This window comes from Cyprinus carpio, chromosome A22 (genome assembly GCF_018340385.1).
Source record: "Cyprinus carpio isolate SPL01 chromosome A22, ASM1834038v1, whole genome shotgun sequence".
NCBI classification, from domain to species: Eukaryota; Metazoa; Chordata; class Actinopteri; order Cypriniformes; family Cyprinidae; genus Cyprinus; species Cyprinus carpio.
In genome coordinates, this window is record NC_056593.1 from 8,777,688 (window position 1) to 8,801,838 (window position 24,151).

Consider the following 24,151-nt stretch of genomic DNA (forward strand, 5'->3'; position numbering starts at 1 on the left):
ACCAACACATCCTTTTGTGTCTTATAAGGATATATGATCTCAAACTTATGTTATCTAATTAGTAGGTAAATGTTTGACTTGCCAAACACACCTGGTGACAAACCTACATAAGTTTACATAATAGTATCTAAGGGCCAGAATTGACATGGGCTAAAGAGTAACCACCCTAGCAACAGAATCTCAATGAATTAAACATTACTTGGAGTGCCTTACCAACCACATTGGAACAAACTTGATGGATTCAAGACTTCAACATAAACGAGAGCCATTATGTTAATGTAGACAAAAGCTCAAACACAACATCACTTTAGTTTCTCACTCTGCCACCAAATATAAAGAGGCTTGTCGCTAATGCTCTGAGTTTTAAAACCTGCTAAGCTGTTTTTTTTGTGTGTTCAAACAGCATTTTGGACCTCACCACTGCTGTCTAGGTAGGGTTGGAGATTCCTGACTCCATGTAGGATACGATCTCGATGGGTGGATGATCTCCGGTTGCGCAATCCTGGACTTGTCTCGCGTGAGCTCCGAGACTCAGCAGTCAGTCCAAAGAAACGTTCATTACAGCAGCAGGCGAAATTCGCCCCTCTTCTGTGAAGATTGAGCTGAACCAAATATTGTGAGTACATGTTGTGCTGCTTATATTATGTAGGTTTATTGACCTTTTAGATTTCGTTTCTTTTATATACACGCCGTATATAGATGCTACAACAATGTGTAAAAATGTAGGTAGCTTAGGAATACAGCAGAACATTTTTTCAATCACCTTTAAAACGCTTTAATTGACATTCCTGCAGTAAGTATCGTTAAAATGTGCGTAATTCGTTTGAAACGCCTAAAACTATTAGAAATTAGCGTTGTAAGCGTTACCTAAGATGCGTTAACCGGCGTAGCATAAATGCTAACGCTCACGAGCACATTTTTCAATAAGAATACATTTTATTATCGGTTAGTGTCAAGTTTGTATGTTTTGAAAGTGTTCCAGTTAGCAAAATATTATTACAAACAGCAAGGGGTTCGCGGTAGAACCGTTTTAATTCAACAAATGGCGTTTAGCCGAGCGCTACAAGCTTTTTGTTAGCACACCGGCTAACGTTAGCTGTTTAATATTCAAATTTCAAATCGGTCTAAACGGTCCAAATGCGCATTGATATTAACTCACATTTTATACGACTTCATAATGTTTATATGTAGAAGACAGGTCGTGGTGCTAGGTGAGGATCAGTAATGTGTTTATTTGTGTTTTAATTTAGACATGGCTATTCGTTAACCTGCTAGCTGGCTAGCGTAAGTTTGACAATCTGAGCTTTTAAACAAGAACTGTTTCTTCATCATCGTGTGGCACTTGAATAGATAAACGAGTAGGTATTAAGACATATATACATAATTGCAGTTTAAAGCGAGTGTTTTATTATTATTTCAGCCATATGCAGGTCTAGTCAAAGGGCTTTGTCTCTTTCTTTCTTTCTTTCTTTCCTGTCCTGAAGGGCTTGTTGGTGTTATGCAAACAGTTTACACAGAAATAGGATTTTCTCAAGAAACCTTCGACTAAGAGTTTCTTGGGGACTCATCTGATGTTAATACATTTGATTTGCTTCATTTGGCTGCTAAATCCGATCGGAATGTGATGATGCACACGTGCTAATTGTCTTTTTCTAGGCACAGATTAAATAGGATGTGGATTATATATTGTTAGATCGTGTTGAGTTGTGTAATTAAACGCTTGATTATTAAGTGATGCTTAAAATCTCTGTTAACCCGCTTTAGGGGGTTTCCACTAGGCAAAGGGCAAGAGATAAGTCTCAGCATGCTTTGAACAGAGGTAATTTTTTCCATGACTGCTCTGGCATCTAAAAAAAAAAAAAAAAAAAATCCTCTTTTTGAATCAAAAAAGTGATTGTGAGGCATGTAAATGACCTTTAATGTACACATTAAATTCAGTTGCCTTTAAATGAGTCACATGTAGTTGACAAACAAGTCATGATTACACTGCATCAATTCTTTGTATGGAGATGCTAGGAAATACACTTTGACATACTGTACTTCCTGGTGAGTGTGTGTGTATACACACGCACACACTTAAAATATATACACATATAATTAATTTCAAATGTATTTTTTTATTATTAATTTTTTTTTTTTTTAATGTATGCATTTTATATATATTTAAAATGTTTTATTTAAAATCAATTTTTTAAAGTTTTAAACATTTTATATATAATATTTTTTATTTATTTTAACTATTTTTTTTAACATTTAAAAAATAAATAGATTTAAAAAAAATTGAAATTAAATGAAAATGACTTTTTTATTTTATCTAAAATACTTGTAATAGAGGGAGTTCTATATATAGTTATCCCACACCACAGAGCTTTCCCTTTTGTCGATCGCCACAAAACTTAATTATAGTTCTGAGAAATTCTGGCACCAATGAAACAATTTATGACATAGAAAGAAAACGTGGGCGTGCCGATGTAAAACGGTGCTTTTGTTAGCTGCCACAAGAGGAAGTACCTTAGTTGCATGGGTGGCTGCTGAAGATAATAATAAAAAAAAAAATTATGGGTGCAGTTCTCACACTTGCACATGACTTAGGCAGAAATCCTTGCGAAAACTAAACTTGCATTCCTGATGGAGTGAATGAGTGGAGATCTAAATAGTTTTCAGCATAGATTGTGACATTCAGAAAGGAAACAGGTGTTTCGCAACTAGTATCTTATGATTTTGTTTTCGGCTTCCTTTTGTCACTGAAGCGTGAGTGTGCAACTCCCGTGCATGTGATGGAAACCGCTCTTTGTTATTGCTCATGTTTCTGTTCCCTATAGGTCAAATTCCTGCCTTCCTGCTCCTGAAAACACGTTGAATTTTTGTTTGTCAGATGAGTCAGAGCTCAGGACTCGTAACCTCATTTGAGTTTAGACGCTTCCTTGTTATGTCTGCCGCTGGAGCGGTCGAAGGAATTGTACTTTACTCGTGACTAGTTATTTGAAATCCCCTTGTTTGTGTGTTGTGGAGGTGTTGATTTGGTTATATAATGGCTATTTCAGGCAGCTTTAGGGTAAGGTACGCAGACTGCGGTGTAATAAATGATGAGTCAGGTTATTGCTGCTCTTCTGAACTTCCCGGCCAGGACTGAATGTTTTATAGAACTCATGTTTTCAGGCTGCGGCCAAAAGGTTTAAATGGTATAAAAAGTATAAACATATACACAAAAACTTATACATAAAACCACTTAAATATAAAAGTTAAAATTTAAACATTTACATACAAACTAACACATAAAAACAAAAAAATTAATTTTTATTAAGCCTTTTATCCCATAACATCATTATAAAGCCTAAAATACCATAAAAACATTGTTTTTACTCATCTCTTTTATTGTTTAGTTTTTTCTTTCTTTTTTTAGTTTATGTATTTATATATTTTGGATTTTTGTGCTAATGTGTAAAAGAGTTTAAATAGCAGCATTTTCATGTTAAATGAAAGGCAGGTTATCAAATTAAAACTTTTTAGTTATTCTGTATGAAAAAAACTCATAAATTTGTCTATTTTAGGAAGTTTAAGTCATAACATAAAAAAAAATCATAATTAAAAAGTTATTTTAGTTTTTAAAAATGTTTTTGTTAACAATAACAACATTGTTCTGTTTCATAAATGAGGCTCAATTTAGCTGCATTGCATTTTTAATGTTTTATTTGAAAAAGGCCAAGACACAATTAACAAGAATTATGTAATTTATGGCTGAACAAGATAATTTGGCATGTTGGGATTTACTGTAAAATCTTGATGTGAGTGATCATTTGTGGGTTGTTTTTTTTTTGTCTTTCAGGTTATGTTTTTCACACTATGTGCTGAACGCCCACAATGCCAGGAAATTAAGAACTGTGATCTTTGGAAGAGCTTTATCGGTTCCAGTGGAACCTTTTGGATTTACTATTGTATCGTTTTACACAAAACGCACATAGACACAAATGCAGCAATAAGAGACCGGTGCATCACAGACCGTGCTTCGCTACAATGCCAGTGCAAGCCCCGCAATGGACAGAGTTTCTGTTGTGTCCCATTTGCACACAAACCTTCGAGGAGAGCCACCGCAAGCCCATCAGCCTGGGCTGCGGCCACACTGTGTGCAAAATGTGCCTGAACAAACTGCACCGCAAGGCCTGCCCGTTCGACCAGACCACCATCAGCACAGACATCGAGCAGCTGCCCGTCAACACAGCGCTGTTGCAGCTCGTCAGTGGACAGGTGAGTCTAAATGTGTGGTCACATTTGCAAGATTGTGTGGCAAAAAAGGTCTGTTGTCAATAGAGTAGCTAGATGTATGAAGCACAGCTCAGCAAGTGTTTATCAATCCAGCGAATTCATATGACCAACTTAAACATGAGCGAAATCTGCACCGAAAATGTTTTGCTCTCACACACAATTCCTTAGTGGTGCTCCGAATGATCAGCTATCGGCCAATAATCATTTTGGGATATTTGATTGGTGGTCTCTATAAAGACTGATCTCAAGCTGACGGCGCGCCTGCAGTGAGAGGTTTGGCATGACATGCAGTGGCACCGTCTCAATCTCTGTCCAGCTTGGGTAACATAATAATAATGCTGAAAGTGAGGTACAATTCATATTTCTTCATTACAAATGAATCCGCTCACTTTCTGTGTGACGGTGTGAATGAATCATCGTGCGCTCTCTCTCTTTCCCTCTCAAAATGCGCAAATGGCTTCAAATCAGCACATCGTGTCTGCACTAGAAGCGAGCTGCACAGTTGACACAGGAATTCTCACTTGCACAATCGAGGCAGTGTCGCATCTTCACTGAAGTTAATTTGCATTTCTTGCCAGTGTTTAAACCATTCAGCACTCGTGCCATTGAGAAGGTGGATGAAACAAAAACTGTCTGTCTTCATTTCAGGCTGCAAAGCAACAAAATGTGATTATTTTAAAGGAGGGTGATTCTTTTCTATCCCCACTGTATGAGGCACGGTTCACAAAGAAGTCACTTTCAAACTAAGCAGGTTTCTATTATTCAGTGGGGCTATCTAAGTAAGGATAAGGAAGTAAAACTACTGTGGTTCCTTGTAACTTTTTCTTTTTCAAATTACCTTGATAACAATCGGAACGTGAGGCAAACAGCCAAAAAGACCAGACCGCAGTGATCGTGCAGACAACACAGCAGTTGTACTTTAGGTGGAGCGTGTTTATTACTGTGATTACTGCATCCGCTTGTTTCTGAATCAAGAGGATGAGCTGAACATGTCATGTATAGCGTGGAGAGGTGGAGCTCAGGGCATCAGGTTTCTGAAGATCAGCTTGCGATCGTTCCGGTCTGGTTGGATTTCATGCCTGATGTGACACAGAAGCATGTGACTGCATGACAGGATGGCACAGTGGAGAACCAGGAAGCTGAATCAACATCAGCCAGTCATTGCCAGCATTGTCTGTACAAATACTTCTTTATTCTGCACATGCGGTGATAGGTATGACTGTTGCAACTATTACATAATTGTCTAAGTCACGATTAATTCAGATGACCACAGTCATAATGCGCTCCATTGGGAACTGCATTTAAATAAGGTGTTTAAGCAAATACAAAAATGCCATGGTTTCACATTTGCAAAACTGCAGATAGTGTGGGTCCATGCAGGTTTTCACACAAAGCAAATGAGGTAAAGATAACCATGTTAAACATATAAGATGAACTGCCTGTTTAAAAATGATCTACATTAAGAAATTCAAATCTCTTTATTCACACATGAGTGACCACCTTTTAAAATGAAACCAAAAACAGAAATAAGGGCTGAAATGTATTACCATTGGAAAATAATAGCCAAATAATTCTTACTACTAATATATTATTCAGTTGGGATGGATTAAAAAAAAATAGTGTCCTCCTAATGTCACTTTTGATCAATTGAATGTATTCTTGTTGAATAAGTGTTCATTTCTTTAAAAATATATTTTTTTAAATCCTACACATTTAAACTGGTTTATCTAATGTAATAATCATATATAATAGAAAATCATTCTACCATTTTAAAGTGTCAGTCCTAAATCAGTCCATATTCAGAAATGCAGTTATTTATATGATCGTGAATCAGCCAAACCTCACAGTCATGACAGCCCAAATGACGGGACCTTTTGTGGCCAGAACCATCGTTCCTCTCTCTGTTGTTGTTATGGGAGTTGTTGTTCAGTCTGTGGGTGTGAACATGTTGTTCGTGTAAAGGAATGCTGACAGCCCCATCAGATGACCTATTATGTGAGGAATGCCATCAAAGCCCTGTAGATGAGAACTATCTTTGGTATGGTGACAGACAAATGTTGTGTTTTCTCCTGCAGGTACTCAAACCTCCCCCCGTCACTTTACTGACAGCTGCAGAGGACGTTAAGCACTATGAGGAGTCTCGCACATGTGTGGAGGACCTGGCCCTCTATCTCAAACCCCTGAGCAACATCAGAGGTCCCTGCCATTTTACGTGACCCTTTTTGTTTATTTATTCAGTACAAGTTAGCATATGCTTTTTTTAAAAGTGATTAATCATAAATGTCAACAAATGCATTAAGATATCATAATTGGAATGCGATTGCAATATGTTTTTTTATATGTATTTTAAGATATTTTACTTTATTTAAATTACTATTTTATTTTTATTTGTTTTTTGTTTTTTTTTTTTGGACACCTAACAATTCACCATATGTATTATCCTTAGCATATGGTTTAACATGGTTTTTAATGGGCTGGGTAAAAAAATATTGATTTCTCGATTTTAATCGATTCTCATTTTTATGAAACGATATTGATTAATAAATCCCAAGAATCGATTAGTCTAGCCTGTCAGATAATGAATGGAACATTGTAGCGCGCCTCCCATCCAGTAAATTCCAATACACTTACTTTTGATATGAAACAAAGTCTCAGATTTCAAATCCTGTCCATTTTATAACAATATTCAAATATGAAATCCCGTTTTGGAGCTGTTTAATGTGGAGTGACAGATCGCTGTAGCTCCTCAGTTAGAATCATCTCCGCTTGAAATAAACATGAATGAACATCCGAAGGTATGTTAAAAGAAAGAGTAGGCTAAAACTTACCGAAATCCATATCCTGTCTCATGTAATCACTCAATCTGTGTTTTAAACACAGAAAGACGACAATAGCTTGTAAGCAATGTGTCACTTAACGTCACATTTACCACAGAAAAACTTATTCGGTGACCATGAACTCATTAGTTGGCTAGAAAAATGAACTCTAGAGGGGAGCATTTTGTTAAATATGCACCATATAACATTGATTATATATATTTTTTATTGTTCTTCAATATTTAATTTGTTTGAATAAATCCATCAAGTTTTTGTGACAGTCACCATTTAAATGTTTACATTTCAAAAAACGAATTAGAGTAGAAATTATGTAATTTAAAGTTAAAGTTAGTATTATAATCTTAATATAACAAAAACTTGTATATGTTAAGTGTTTGTATACGAATCAGCAAATTTCAACCTTCCACATCATTGACTCTAAGGTATATTTTACAAAATTAGTTTAGAAAATTTGCTATGTTCTGTCCCTAATATATATCCATAGTAAGCTTGTGAAGGACCATCAAACTGAATTGTGAAATTTGTGTCAAAAGCCAGCCCTAGTTTTTAAGTGTTTCATCATCCATCATGATAATTAGTAATCCATGAAAAGGCTCAGTTAACATTTGTTTTTTGTTGGTGTTGATCCGTGCAGGTGCAGGGCTGAATGGCGCTGCTCAGAGCGTTCTCAGCAGACCCATGCAGAGGAAGCTGGTGACTCTGGTGCACTGCCAGCTGGTGGAGGAGGAGGGCCGCATCCGGGCCATGCGGGCGGCCCGCTCTCTGGGTGAACGCACTGTCACTGAGCTCATCCTCCAGCACCAGAACCCTCAGCAGCTCTCCTCCAACCTGTGGGCTGCTGTCAGAGCCAGAGGCTGCCAGTTTCTCGGCCCTGGTAAGATTTTACCACCATAACATGATAGCAGGCTGATAAAATCATTTCAGGGCACTAACAAAAATTGGGATTTCACCCAACAGCTATGCAGGAAGAAGCATTGAAGCTGGTCCTGCTCGCTCTGGAAGATGGTTCGGCCCTCTCACGGAAGGTTCTGGTCCTGTTTGTGGTGCAGAGACTCGAACCACGTTTTCCCCAGGCTTCAAAAACCAGCATAGGACATGTGGTGCAGCTGCTTTACAGGGCCTCCTGCTTTAAGGTCCCTTTACTTTTCCTCTTTTCCTTTACAATATTAATGCTTCTCATTGCTATAGATTTAATAATAAAAAAAAAAAATAATAAAATATATTGTATATAATGTCTAATATATAAAAATGTAACACAGAAGTATACAATTTTACTGCATAGCATTTTTGTTGTAACCTCAATATATTAAAAACTGTTATATAATATAAAATAATATATTTGATAAAATATACAATAAAAAATTTGTACATTTGTATTTATTAAATAATTAAAATTACAAAATATATTAAATAGATCTATTTTAGAATTAAAATATTTTTTTAAACTTATGCAGTATTAATAATAGATATTTAGAAAAATGTATATTTTGTATTTATTTATATTAAATATATAACATTTTATTTGTTTTAATCTCAGGTGACCAAACGTGATGAGGATTCCTCCTTGATGCAGCTGAAGGAGGAGTTTCGCACGTACGAGGCTCTTCGGAGGGAACACGACTCTCAGATCGTTCAGATCGCGATGGAGGGTGGACTGCGTATCGCCCCGGACCAGTGGTCATCTCTACTGTACGGCGACCAGTCGCACAAATCCCACATGCAGTCCATCATAGACAAGGTATGATGAGGATGTGTATTATAAGAAGTAAAAATGGCTTTTTGTTTATAAATTGCTAGAAAAAATAAATTGAATAGTTCAAAGTGGCCTTTTAGGTAATTACACCTTAAATTTTCCAAACATATCCTGTTCTGATTGTTTCCTGGGTAATATTTTAAGATTTCACTAGGTGGTGCTGTATTTTTTTTTTTTAAGGCAGGTCTGCAAAAAAAAAAATTATATATATAGTATGGCAAAGTGTTACGTGTTTAAATTCTCTAGTAACACCCCTCCCTATGTAGAGGACGCATTGTGACCTCGTGCATGAAAACATGTTGATTTTGTCTGCTGGTATGTGAAGTATGTGGTTATGTGGCTTTGTGTGTTTCAGTTGCAGACACCAGCATCCTTTGCTCAGAGTGTGCAGGAACTCACCATCGCCCTTCAGAGAACAGGAGATCCAGCCAATCTCAACCGCCTCAGACCCCATCTAGAGCTGCTGGCTGACATCGACCCCAGCCCAGGTCCATCAGCCTGCTCCATTCACACATATGTCAATACAGCCATTCTTAACAACATAAATGTCTGAATGCTCACACCTGTTTTTTTGTACTAACAGATGCCCCTGCGCCCACATGGGAGCAGCTAGCCAAAGGGCTGGAAGCAGTGCGGACCGTCGTTCATGGCCTGGTAGATTTCATTCAGAACCACAGCAAGAAAGGAGGGGATCAGCAGCAGGTCGGTAACCAGACTGTAGACATAAAATATTATTTTTTAAATATTTAATAGTTTTAAATAATTTATTGAAATAGTTGATTAAAATAGTGTCAAAATAGTCTCGTGATCTCTTTTATTCATATATGTATCTATTTATTTTTAATAGTAGTAGCAGCAGCACTTTTTTAAATTTATTTATTTATTTCTACATTTCAGTGGGTTTTCTTTTTGATAATGACTAAGTGTTTATACATGTTATTTTTATGTTATTGTAATATTTAATAATATTTTATTTTAGCTTTTATATTTGCAGTATTCATTTTTAAGTTTCAGAAACTTTGTGCTTTTATTTTTTATTTTTCTTTTTACCTTTAATTAACTATAATTAATTAACATTAAAAAAATTAAAAATGAGGTGCTCAGCAACAGGTCTGTAACCAGATCACAAAAATTTCAATATATTAATATTTAATATTAAAAATATTATTAATAAAATTTATTAAAATAGCCTTATGATTTTTGACCAGTTTTTTTTTTATATAATTTATTTGCTTATCTATACCTCAGGTATAATTTAATGTTTAGATACTATTATAGTATTTATTAATATTTTGAATTAGCTTTTACTTTTATATTTTCAGTTCAGTTCAAACTCTGTGTTGTCATTTTTATTTTTTATATATAGCTACTCTTTTTTTTTTTTTTAATTAGGTCATTTAAATAACTTGCACAGAAATTAGTAAGCATATCTCAATTCCTGTCCACAGCCACCTCAGCACAGCAAATATAAGACCTACATGTGTCGGGACATGAAACAAAAAGGCGGCTGTCCTCGCGGGGCAAGTTGCACCTTTGCTCACTCTCAGGAAGAGCTTGAAAAGTAAGCAGCACTTGAAGTACATTTAAGTAAAGCATAATAAGCTTTAGTATCAGCTTCACCACCGTTTCTTTGACAACAGATACCGTAAGATGAATAAGCGTTTGGGAATGAGGCGACAGCTCAGCCAGTCCCTGACCCAGCTGAATGAGATGGACTTCGGCACCGGTCTGTTGCCTGACGAGGGGCTGCCGATGGAGGGACTCCCACGCAAACCCTCCTCCATCACTAACGTCATCCTAGCAACAGGACCCGAATCCACTTTTGCCCACCTGGTTTCCAGAGGCTCAGACCCATCATATGATCCAACACACAGACCAGAGAAGATGAATTCTGGGAGCCTCAGTGCGCCTGGTTCACCTCCAGAGTCGTGAGTTTATTTGTTTATTAGTGGGGGGGTGGGGGTGGGGGGGGGGCAAATCATATATTAGCACTGGGGATTTCAAACCTTTTTACATCACATATCGCAAAATGAGAAGATACCCTTGCCAAGGATCCCTTTCGTAAAGTATAATGTATATTTCAATTTATTAAGAGCTATATAAAAAATGAAATATATATATATATATATATATATATATATATATATTATATATATATAATATATATAATATATATATATATATATATATATAATATATTTTTTATTAAGTAACTGTTATTTTTAAATAATGAATGGATCTAAATAAATCAAAATATATAAATAGTCTCATGATTTGACCAGTTTTTAGAGAGAAAGAAATGGCTAATTATTATTTTTATAGGATAGTTAATATTTTAACTGTATTAGCAGTGGCAGCAGCACTTTCTTTTTTTTTTTTTATTTTAAATTTTTAATTTTTTTACTAACTTTTTTGATGCTGACCAATTATCTATACATCAGTATTTTTTTGTATTGTTGAATCCTTTTTCTCTTTTTGCACTCTTTACACCACCTCTCAATATTTTCAGGTTTAATTTTAGTTTAGGTTATAGTAATTTTATGTGCTTTTATAATTTTTATTAGTATTTTTTATATTTATATTTAGCTTTATTTCATTTCAGGTGATTTTGTGTGCTTTTATCATTTTTTAATTAGATTTTTTTATTAATATTACTACTTGGCTTTAATTTTTTTTGGATTTGTTATTTTAGAACTTCAACTTATTTTCAGTTCAAGTTTGTCATCTAATATTTATACTTTCTATAGATATCATTATATAGATGACAAACTAAACTGAAAATTAAAAAAGTTGCCTTGGCAACTAATTGAATAAAATGTTAAATGCTTAAATTCAGCAACATTTCAATAAACTAAATCAAAACAATTGTTTTTTAAGTTTTAGTTAAAGGGGTCATATGACGTTGCTAAAAAGAACATTATTTTTGTGTATTTGGTGTAATGCACTGTGGTTTATGCGGTTCAAGGTTCAAAAAACACATTATTTTCCACATAATGTACATTATAGTTTCTCCTCTATACCCCCTGCCTTTCTGAAACACGTCGATTTTTACCAAGCGGCAACCTCCCTCTCCCTCTCTTGAAACCAACATGGAAGTGACTAAACTGTAATATTCATCGACTGGCCGCTGGAGGCTGGCTCCAAAAGGGAGTCATTCCCATAGACTCTTCATGTTAAAATGCCCAACTTTACAGCAGAAAAAAACATGTTTACAGCCTGGTACAAAAAAATTATTTTGGTCTATATAGCTAATTTTGTCCTTCATGAAAACTGTGAGGGGGCCGTGAATTTTTTTTATAACTCATCTGTATAAATTATATTAAGCCTTAAAGTTCTCTTAAGGACTCTTTTGGAAGGCCAAACAAAGTTTCACTTCAACGAAGCACACAGAGGCTCCACAACATGACAGCAGCTGCAACAGAGAGAATCAAAGTTATGCCTTCTTTCTTTGCGTGAACATTTGGGCGGCGTTATGCAAATCTTCCCACATAGTGACGTAGAGATGGGGGCTGTGGTTGACTCATAACTTTTATAAAGAATATCTCTTTAGATTTGATACCTTAGTCTTTGCAACTTTCTGAAATCGCATCATATGACCCCTTTAAATGTAGGGCAACCAAAGTTACAAATCGCATCACATGACCCCTTTAACAGTAATGACACTGCTATACATTATTCAACTTACTACATGGCTACATGCCAAATAAATGGACATAAAATATAAATTTGAGTCAAAATTGTTTAATTTAAAAAAGCCAGACTGCAGAGTGATCCTGCACTTTATTTCTTGATTTGCAGATTGGAATCAATCCCAAAACCAGGGATGTTCATAAATTCCCACTCCAGGGTGGCCGGCGATGGCGCAGTCGGACAGAAGCACATGCCTGCGGTGCCTAGAGTTCCTCACATGTATTCACCACACCACTCTGAACTGTATTACTCTGAGACGCGAGGCCCTCTGCCACCCTCCACCCAATATGAATCCTCCCAGTACCCTGCAGGTAGCAAAACACTTATTATTTTTTGAACAAACACGTAATATTTTGCACTTCTAAAAATGTTAATTTCCCTCATTTCAACAGGTAATCCTTATCCTTACCACCATGTGCACCCACGCTACACCCGTCACCCTGCTCAAGATCCAAGCATGCCACCATATCCGGGTTCCAGTTCCTACACCTCAGAGCGCCAATGCGCCAACCAAAGCTCACATTACGGATACCCTTCACACCACGATGGCCATCGCCACTCAGCCTACTCCCATCCCCAAACATTCCCCCCACGGGAGGAACTGGTCCGTAGGAGTCCAGACGTTCCCCCACTGCCACCACCCCAAAGCGCTTCGTACCTGCCAGAACAAGACAGTTATAAACACTCCAATCAGATCAGGAATTACCCAAGGGTAAGATCCATTACCTGTGATATTTGAACTGCATGGGTCTCATTCCAAACCTAAAGAAAACATAACCTAATACTGTGTCCACAGAATGCCTACACGCGACCTCAGCCGTCCCTAGACTACCTGCACCGTCGAAGACAGGAGATCATGGCCCAGCTGGAGGATAGAAAGGATGGTTCCCCATCAACCTTTAGCTCCTCACACTCGCACGACCCCAGCTACCCTCAGGACATGAGGGGACAGAGCCATGTAAGCCAGAAAAACAATATTACATAGAAATAATAATACTAAGCAAAATGTAGAAGGGCTGCATGTTTAGTAAGGGATAATCTACATTGTTGTTATCGCAGGATAAAACAATCGTCGTGAAATGGCAGCAGCTGCGTTTGTATGAAACGAGTATATCAAAACCTAAACAAAAGCAAAACATCAAAAAATAAAAAATAATACTAAATTGAGTTTTAATATTTTATTAGCTAACCGAACGCAAAGCTTCTAGAAAGAAAAACTGTTCCTATCAAGCGCGTATAGTGCCGACTTCAGTTTTCCACAGAGTATTCCACAGAGCAGTGTAATAAATCTTAAATAATTGTTTAATGTTTGAAAAATTAAGACTGCCATAAACTAGTTTTGTCATTTAAAAAAATAAATGAATGAATGAATTATTTAATAATAGTAATAAAAATGGTATAACTGGTAAGGTAAAATTATTATATTTATCTGAAATCTATTTTATTAACCATTAAATTATCAATTTTAATGATTTAAATTATTTATTGTTATACATATTAGTATTGTAGTTTTAAAAACGTAGTAAAAAAAATAATAATGAAAATACTCAGTTTTAGTGAAATTTTTAGTAATTTTTTTTGTATTTAATAATAGTTATTATTATTATTTTATAATCATATTTATATTGTATTGTAATTTTAAGAAAACAAAATTATTAATATTTCAAATTTTGTTTAATATAATAATAATGTTATTAATAATATTATCTTTGTTGTTGTGTTAAATTTATATTTATATTGAAATATAATCACAAAATGTTGGGACAATTTGTGCAGTCATGCAGCCCTAGTAGCTAGGGTTTGGTAATGAGTTGCCATATCTGTGTCGTTCACAGTACATGGAAGAGAACTCTCATGGTTTTGGACACCTCCGGGAACCAGACTACACCAGCTCATATTCACCTTGGTCATGTGACCCCTTCGGTTCCTACATTGGCGGCAAGGATATAAAGTCCAAAGAGGGCATGGACACAGTAAGTTTTGCATGTTTATAGGGACATAAGGGATTCTCAAGCAGTTGTATTTTTAACAAAAACATGGCCAAGGGCATACACTGAAGGAGGAACCTGAGCTAGATCTGTAGACCAGAATGTTAAAGAAATGTAGTTTTTATTTTATTTTTTTATGCATAACTTCCTAGCAAACACACAGCATGCACTGGCAACCAACTATAGCACCTTAGCATCATAATTAAGAATTTTCTGTGGGCAAAAATTGCATTAAAAAATTTACATTTAAGTTCATTAGAGCAGAAAGGCTCACATTGCAAGGTGATTGTGTCCCGTTTCTCCCACACATTCAGATCTGTGCTGTTTTCAGTGACTGTTCCATTATAAAAGGTTACCAATGTTTATTCTGTCTAGTTTGTACAAATACTGTTGACAAACCAAAGGCCATATATATATATATATATATATATATATATATATATATATATATATATATATAACAGATAACCAATGTTTTTTGTCAACAGTTCAGGCTTATTTCATGTTAATGCTTGGATAATATTCTTAAATATTAAACAGTAAAGTTGGGTGTATTTAAATGATAGTATGCTGAATAATTAGCATAATAATATAGGATTCTTGAGCTAATTGTAACCATTCCCTAACAGCAAAATTTAGACAAAAGCAAAAGTCTGAGAGCACACGGCTTGGAGCTTCAACGCAGAGCGGCAGACGTCAAAGACGACGACCCCATAATTCCCTTTGGCTCCCTGCCGACCGTGTCTCGTTTTGGAGCCATCTCACGCACGTCTAAATCGGGCTACCCACCAAACAGTCCCATGCCACCCTTGCCAAACTCGGCCAAACACACCGCTTCTGCTGCTGTAAACTCCTCCTGCTTTGTCTCAGCATTGCTAATGGGACAAAATGATTATTTCAGGGTATTTGAATGGCCTTTGTCTTCTCTTTTAAGCTGACTACGCCTATGCGAATCACAGTGGGTGGAGTGGCGATGCTTACCAGCCACACCAAAGCCTCAGCCTCAGGGGCACTTCAGGGAGCGGTATGTCGCCCAACCCCACCCCTTTACAAGTAATCACCTGGTTTCAGTGTAGTTTTCTTCTAGAAAGGTTCTAAATGTGTGAAGTATTTTCCACTTATCCCGCAGGTCCAGTTTGTCCCCTGCCGTGCAGGGCGCCGCCCCGGCGTGAGCAATTGAGGATGGAGCTACAGCAGGTCAACCTGCAAATCAGCAAGCAGACGCAGAGCCGCAGCCAGGAGGTGAGACTGTCCGTCCTGCTGGATGTGTCATTTTAAAGGCCTGTTCACACCTTGTTCGATCCTACTAAAAGACACCCAATGTATCAAATATTTACTATAGCAAATTTTCACTTGAAATTAACAATAAAATACATTAAAATATATAAATTCTATAAATGAAAACATAAATATATTATTAAAAAATATTATTATTTAAAAATACATTATGTACTGTATAGTATATACTGTAAGTCGCTTTGGATAAAAGCGTCTGCTAAATGCATAAATTTAATTTTAATTTACATTTAATTTTTTTATTATATATTTTTCTTCTATATTGAATACAACTAAATGACACAAGTATAAAATATTTACTAAAGTGTATATGATTTTTTTTATATACAGTATATTTTATATATTTGTTATAATATATTATGTACAGAATATTTTAGAATAGTATGTATATTTTAATATAATTGTATTTAAAATATATATAGCAATTTAAATGAAGTGTGCATGTATAATACACAATTAAAAAAAAATTATTTAACTTTTAAATTGTATTAAATTATATATATATAATATATATATATATATATATATATATATATATATATATAAAAAATCTTAATTTTTATATATATGCACATCATTTCATATAAATTATTATTAGTAGTATTGTTATTCTATAAAAAATGTAAAAAAAAAAAAAAAAAAAAAAAATAATGTAAAGAATAAAGGTTATAATTATAATGACTTTTGTTGTTTTAATGATTCAGCTTCTCACTCTCTCTTTTGGCAGAACCCAAGCTCAGTCATGTCCCAGCCGTCTCGAGTGGACTGGTCATCAGGGAATTTGTCCAGTGAACAGCTGAGTCTCGAGCTGCACCAGGTGGAGAGAGATATCATCATGAGGACACATGAGATGGCCAGGGTAAGAGAGACATGCAATTTATAGAGCTTCTATTAATTATTCATAATTAATATATTCCATTTCCAGTTAATAATTAATGCGACCGTGGGCCATTTCTTGAGCAGAAAATTCATTTTTAAGCAAGGTCATTTGTAAAATTATTGTTTGTTTTTTCAAACTGGGATTGTGGAGTGTAATTTCAGGAGCTTTTATATTTCTGTTAACTAAAGGAAGTTGTTAAACGTCATGTGATTTACATTGCTGTGCTTAAGCATGAATTATTTTTTGCCTTCAGGAGAGCCACGATGGCAAGTACAAGAGGGTCTCAGTCGAAAATGGACAAGACGAACACACTCTACAACGAGATGAGCATCCACTCACTCTTAGGTGAAATATAACAGTGATTTTATCTCAGTAAAATAGGTTTTAAATCAAAAGAAATACCAGTAACATTTCAGTTGTGTAAGGGCTATTTATTTAAAGTCAGGATTTGCTTTCAGAAGTACATGGTTTACGTCCACTGAAAGAAATTCAAATACATGTCATGTCAAATACAATACGAGTTCATCACAGTTGTTCTCATCTCCTTTCTCTCTTTGGTTTTAGTGAGGGCTCAAACGGCTCCATCGGCATGTCCTCGCTGACCAGCAAGACGTCATCTCTCAGTTTGTCCTCTGAACAGGTGGCCAGCAGCCCTGATTTGCCCAAGAACGGAGTCGCCCACTCCTAGTCGGCTCTTTCTACCTCAGATTCCCCTTCTTCAACCACCACCCCTCTCTAATGCCAGGGTTAAACCCTCTAGAGCAGGATGCTTCATCATTGCTGTATGACACACGCCATTCATTCGCTTAATCCTGAGCGTTTATCTTCCTCGCTGAGCCTCAAACACCCATCAGGCAAATATGGGTGGAGTTCGGGTGGGATTCACTGTGCATGTGCACAATCATGCCCTGATTTAGTTTCTTTTTACAGCAGTATCTGCTGTCATGCATTTTCTTCCTGTTTTTTGTTCACTTTCTTTTTTTCATTGCCAAGTAAATCAGGGTGAATCTGAAAAACATATAAGATGATTTCACTTATGCTGTTTAACTATCATGAATCCACTTTCTTGGGTTTCAAAATTGCATTTTTATTATGTGCTACGTTTTCGGTAGTTACACTCTTGTTTGTGCTTGGTCTGGCGTTTACACTTGTGTCAGGGTTTACAGTGTTTAAATTCATTTTTTTACTGCAGGCTTGCTGCATATTCAACCAATGGAAACCATTTTGATTTATCGTGACGGTCAAAACTATGTATCGTGTTTCATACATTAGGCTTCATTTAGGCTTTTACAGTGTGATTGCTGCGATGCACATTATTGTGTGTTATAGAAATTCTCATAAACCCAAATGTTCACTGATTTGACCTCAACTGCACTCATGCCAACAAAGCCAAAAGCCTTTTCCAGTCTTAACCAGGGCCCTTGTATTGTTTTCAGTGTATTACACTACATCGCCTGTGGGATTTCGATTGAACCGCCTGTAATCATCATCTTCTGTTGTAATGTCCTCAGGGATGCATTAATCGGCCTCTATATTTTGTGGACGTGAATAGAAATAATCCAGGTCATGCTGTTTTTTTTCATAGTGGGGTATAGTTTTATTTTTTCCATCCTGAGGATGGAAAGAAAGCTGCTACGGTAATTCATAAAGATGCATTCAGTTTTAAGAATGCGTATATACTACTCTTCACTTTGTCAGTGAAATTACGATCTTCAGATCAAGCCACGATTTTTTTTAATATATGTGGAGTTTTTCATCCTGAAAGATGTGCCGTATATTCAATGCAAAAAGAAAGACTTTGATCCAGTTGTAGCCACCTCAAGACTCTCCTTCATTCTGTTTCATCTTTGAAGTTTCCAGAATATTGTTTTGATGGGCCGGTTCAATCGAATTCCCTACATGCTGAGCTCAAGCGTGTACATCACAGTTCTCCTCAGATTAATTCTAATATTGATGGAGGATTAACTAAGCTCCTTTACTGTTTGGACTCGAAAAGCTTGGACTCCCAACCTTCTAAGGAATAATTCACCCAAAAATAAAAATTTGCTGAAAATTTCCTCACCCTCAGGCCATCCAAGGTGTTGAGGAGTTTGTTTAGCATTACATCACTTGCTCACCAGTGGATCCTCTGCAATGAATGGGTGCCGTCAGAAGGAGAGTCCAAACAGCTGATAAAAACATCACAATAAGCCACAAGTAATCCACACCACTCCAGTCCATCAGTTAATGTCTTGTCAAGCGAAAAACTGCATGTTTGTAATAAACAAATCCATCATTTAGAGTTTTTAACTAAAATGCTAGTCTAGATATTGCTTTCTTTAGTGAAAACAATCATGTCGTTTGAACCAGAAGAGAAATATGCACAGATCAAACAACATTTATAATTTAAAACCGTGTAAAACAGATATGGATTTTGATGTGAGAGGACAACAAAGGATGCAGCTTTCCAGAAGAGGAAGTGTTATTATAGATTATGGACTCATATTTTGTCCAGAAGCAATGGTATACATGCTGCATGTTTGTAAGAAATGACATTCATTAATGGACTGGAGTAGTGTGGATTATTGTGATGTTTTACTCTCAATAACGGCACCCATTCACTGCAGAAGTTAAATAAGAGAATTTCTCCAAATCTGTTCTGATGAAAATCAAACTCATCTACTTCTTGGCTGGCCTGAGGATGAGTTAAATCTCACACAATTTTCATTTTTGCATGAACCATTTCTTTAAGAGAATTAAACCACTAAGCATGAATACTTCCATATTTCACATTATTGGGAATTGGTTTTGTTTCCGACCCAACCAAAAATTGAGTTTGTAGTTACTAGTGATCTTTAGAGAGACACCACACAATAAAAGAAAAACAGACGTTTTTCACATTTTCTGTGCAGATTTTGGAAGAAAATCTGGAAGCATCATCAAGCTAGCCAAAATAAACAAGTGAAGACGCAAGATGTGGATAATGTGCTCACAGATTCTGCACAGACCTTGGCAACTGTTAAATTTGCCTTAACATTAAAGTACACAACATCATATTTCCATCAGCTATTCCATGATCAGTAATGTATTAAGCTCATCAAAACACCTGCACTGTAAATCTCAAACTTGCATTTTTCCATGTCGTTGCTTCCTTGGTGGTGAGATCTCATCGCTTATGAAACCAGTCACGCCTCAATAATTTAGTTTTAAATTGGAGGTTAGTTTATTATAGTTTTTTCTTTTTTTTTTTTTTTTTTTTTCTGCTAGCATATAATGGTCTCTTGAGACATCCTACCACAACCTTAAAAGCACCTATTTTGGTGGAACTTCTCTTAAGTTGGAGTTGATTTCTATTGATTTTATTTTCATTAATACTGTCACATTGGTCTGAGCTCAACATTTAAGCAATCGTCAAGATTGGATATTGCAACTTCGTTTAGGTAACCACTGTGATGCACAGTGTAGACTTTAACGATAGCACGAATTTACCCAAAATTTGTTCGAAAGAAACAGAAAGCTTTTTGTTGCTGTTGGTTTAAAGCTACTAAATGGATTACGAGTTCAAAAAGGCGAAGTTATGTTAAATGCTCTTGTAGGAATTTTTAGGATCTATAATAAGTCCTATGTCCACTTGGGTAACATCTTTACTTTTTGTTTTAAAGGAAGACCTCTGTCTTTATCTCAGGGTTGATTTTAGTGTATTTGTGTGTAAAAATCGTGTTACTCGCTTTTTATCTTTTTTTTTTTTCTTCAGTACTGCAATTGTCGCTTAACCAGTTTCAAGACTTGAAGACTTCAGGGTGTGCCTTTTTGCAGATCTGCAGTTATTCACGCGTTGGATATTTAGATGTAGCCGAACCATCTCTATTTATAATATTCAACTCCTCTCAGTCTTCAAAGTCAGCATTTATATTAAATGATCTCTTCAAATCTGCAGGCTTTTATACCGCCAAACGGATTACTTGCCTATCCTTTCTGAGATAAAGGAATTTATTGCCAGGTCATTTGTTTTTGTAGCCATTTTGTGTACGTTTCATGCAATTGAACTGGAGTATTTAAGCATGTTTCATGGTGTGATGGTGGTCTTTTGATGTTATGGTTCTTTGAAGAGTCTAAATTGGAACAGGAAAACAAAACAGTCTGTGTATTTTGTCATAGTTTGATATTGCTGTTTAGAGAGGAAAGTATCAAGGCTTATTTTCATATTTAATGACATTATTGGAGGTCTGATAATACAGATAAACAAATCAAGATTTACTGCTCTCATAAAAGCCATTAATACAATCCTCAACAGTTCCTTTGTACCTAACCGAAATTGATTTTCAATGTTTCCTTGAGCGAAACGCAGATTGTATAAACCTTTGCAGATGGGCTCAATTTATTTCTGGTTTTGAAAGTATGCATTCGAAGTCAGCCATTTGTAAACCAACTGTTTTAAACTATTGTTGCAAAGCAACATTTACATGATCCCCCATGAGCCAATGGGAATCACTGTTGATTTGAAAAGGGAACCAAAATGTTTACCCAGGTGAATCTCATGAAACTCGTCAAAAAACAGTCATATTTCACCACAAGTATGTTTAAATATCTCATGGAATAAGGCCCATTTTTGGAACCTTTGTTTTTGCATTGTGAAAATTATTTTCATAACATTAAGCACAGAATAATTCTTTATTGTAATGCATAATTTATATAATTAAATTTAATTTAAATTTAATTTTTTTTGCATTGTGGTAATGACATTTTGGAGGGGAAAAATTGCCTTAATTGCTTCAATGCAAACAAAAAAATCTTTTTGAGGTGAAATATGACTTTTTCCATGAGGTTCATCCACCCAGTGCTGACTTCCTAAAAAAAAAAAAAAAAAAGTTTTTTTTTTTTTTTTTTTTTTTTTTATCACTGTTTAATGAACAGTCTCCGTGCTTCCTCACTGGAACTCATTTTATTGTGATTGTTGACTACGTTCAGGGTTGGTTTTGAAATATGAATGTAGTACTAATTAGTGTCAAACGTCATAAAATTAGAAGATAGGAATGATTGAAATCTGAATTTTGACACTTGGTGCCTGAAACACCCAAGAGTGTAGTATGTTTTCTCACACAGAAAAATGATTAATGGTACATATTGTTCCCTGGCCTTGATGGGAAACTATATGCTGTGCACATACACACAGTAGATTTATGAGAAGTCATAAAGTTACTTGAAAACATAAGGGTTGTGCACAAGTACAGGCTTTAGTGTTTTAGCTTATAGCTGTAGGATGTAGTTTTGAAATGAATGATTTGTGTGTTTGTTCAAGTGTGTCCAAAGAGAGTGCTGTCCACCTCATTTCTGTATGTTTGTTCCCACTGTAACTCGTTGCTTGCACTCATGTATTGACTTTTTCGGTGAGATGGGGTGTTGCATTGTGGTCTTTTTACCATGATTCCTAACATCAGGATATATAATTGGTTTTGATGATTTCTTCCATGTTATCTCATGATAGACTGCTTAAATTAAGGTACACTTTAACTTCAACCTGAATACGAAAATAAATGTTTGTATATTATACTCCAATAAGGAATGTTTAGAATATTTCTCCGATGTGGATGTAGTTGTAATACCTTTTTTCACTTTGTACAAGAATTCACTGTGTGAAATTTTGGATTGCATTTTTGTATAATACAATTGCTTTTCTTCTTTGAGAGGGCAGGGGGTATTACTAACTGGATTTTTGAATTAGATATTGAAAAACTTGAAAATATTATTTAATAAGAAATGTATTTTATGTGGAGCAGTGATTCTGGCATGGATGATGATTAAATGATATTGTAAACCATTTTCCTCTATGGTCTTTTGTACAAATTCATGCACTTTTATGCAAACAACCATTAACATTGAACAAAACACACTAAACAAAAGAATCTTTAATACCAATAACTGATAACAAACAAAACAGTTTCACCTCTTTTGAAACAATGTTTTGAACAGATTTCCCATTATTAGTAAAATTTGCTTGGCTTGTTATGGCTAACCTTACACCATGAATTAATAGCACAAAGGTTGTCCTGAGTAAATTTCCATCTCTAGTCCTTCCAGTGCTCTTAAGGGCATTGACCTATCCAGAGAAGTGTTTCCTCACTTTGCTCCTTACTTTAGTATAACCTAAACTGGTCTTTAGTCCCAAAACTGGTCTTTAACAAGGAAATACGACAAGTACATGAAAAATGTTTAAATGCATTGAAAATCCTGATCCAGAAAGAGCAGTTTTGTTGGAACAGTTGTACGAAGCGTTTTCGTGGGGTTATAAAAATGTAATTAAATTTTCACCTTAATTAGAAACAATCCTAGTTTAAAGTGGATCTTTATAAGTCAATCATCCATTGGTAGTGACATTTCATTCAGATTAAACCTTAATTTGTGACTAGCAGTGTATGATTAATAAAGTAAAAATTGCCGAAATTTGACTCAGCTATGGTAATTTAAACTTTAAATGGAGTGACTTTGTAACCACTCTGGATTTTAAAGTGAAAAGCAGTTAAATTTCTTTCTAGAAAAGTAGTGTTATGTAAAATTTGCACATTGCTAACTGTTTTAAGTCTAATTAAAGTACAAATTAAAAAAAAAAAAAAAAACATACCAATTCACAACAGACATCTCATGATTCCATGACTTGTCTGACCACCAGAATTTGCACTGAACTGCTTTTCCTGGGCTGGTTTCCCATTCCATCTTGGGCAGAATGAAGTTGTGTGGCATGTACATGGGGTTTGTGGGTACTCGCCCTCTGTTCGGTCCAGGCAGCCAAATATATCTGCAATGCAAAGCCCAAAGATCTACCTTTGGAGCCAATTTGCATCTACCGCAGCCCGGATTCTAAAACACAACCAACTGAAAAACCAGAGAAGATCCCAGCTGGCATCAACCCTCGAGTGTGGGAACTGTCCAAAGCCAACAGCCACTTCGCCCTCATGTTTTTCAAGCAGCTTGCTGAGGGAAAGTCCAACGATGAAAACATCTTTCTGTCGCCAATAAGTATCTCAACAGCTTTCGCCATGACGAAGCTAAGGGCTTGTAACACCACACTGGAGCAGCTCATGAAAGTAAGGTCAAATAATTGTAACTCCAAATAAAGATAGATCACTTAGCAGGTCAACAACTTCTCTATTCTTCACATGTAGGTTATTCAGTTCAATACAATAAAGGAGAAGACCTCAGACCAGGTCCATCTCTTCTTCGCCAAGCTGAACTGTCGACTATACTGCAAAAAGCATGAGACAACAGATTTGATCTCTTGTTTGGAGAAAATCTATGCATTTTAATGAGTCCTACCAGCACATCAGTGAGATGGTCTATGGAGCCAAGTTGCTGCCTCTCTCGATTTTAAGGTTACATTATAAGTGTCTAAATGTAGCACATCTGATCTTTGACACTGTACTAAACATTAAAGTTTCGTCCTCCAGGGGTAACCGGAAGTTTCAAGGAT

General features: G+C 35.7%; 2 protein-coding genes across 2 annotated transcripts; both read left to right on the forward strand.

The window, feature by feature from the left end:
- The first annotated feature begins 101 nt into the window (after positions 1-101).
- LOC109047803 (roquin-1-like) lies at positions 102-17,650 on the forward strand. The gene is given in 22 exon segments (XM_042712443.1): positions 102-616; positions 3,827-4,245; positions 6,339-6,459; positions 7,735-7,974; positions 8,058-8,233; positions 8,638-8,838; positions 9,209-9,341; positions 9,437-9,555; positions 10,302-10,414; positions 10,494-10,781; positions 12,652-12,854; positions 12,936-13,255; positions 13,340-13,501; positions 14,379-14,516; positions 15,161-15,363; positions 15,464-15,527; positions 15,530-15,555; positions 15,661-15,688; positions 15,690-15,773; positions 16,555-16,686; positions 16,961-17,052; positions 17,272-17,650. Coding segments are annotated over 21 exon segments (3,198 nt in total). The 5' UTR covers positions 102-616; positions 3,827-4,014; the 3' UTR covers positions 17,396-17,650.
- LOC122134979 (antithrombin-III-like) lies at positions 17,568-24,109 on the forward strand. The gene is made up of 3 exons (XM_042712314.1): positions 17,568-17,582; positions 23,466-23,768; positions 23,847-24,109. Exons 1-3 carry the CDS (start codon positions 17,568-17,570, stop codon positions 23,985-23,987), a joined length of 459 nt encoding a protein of 152 aa, XP_042568248.1. The 3' UTR covers positions 23,988-24,109.
- Positions 24,110-24,151: the final 42 nt, after the last annotated feature.

What these genes read in the sequence shown, in the direction of transcription:
- LOC122134979 (XM_042712314.1), top strand. An exon ending in CACTGGAGCAGCTCATGAAA is followed by an intron (nt 23,769 to 23,846) that starts GTAAGGTCAAAT and finishes CTTCACATGTAG; the next exon opens with GTTATTCAGTTCAATACAAT.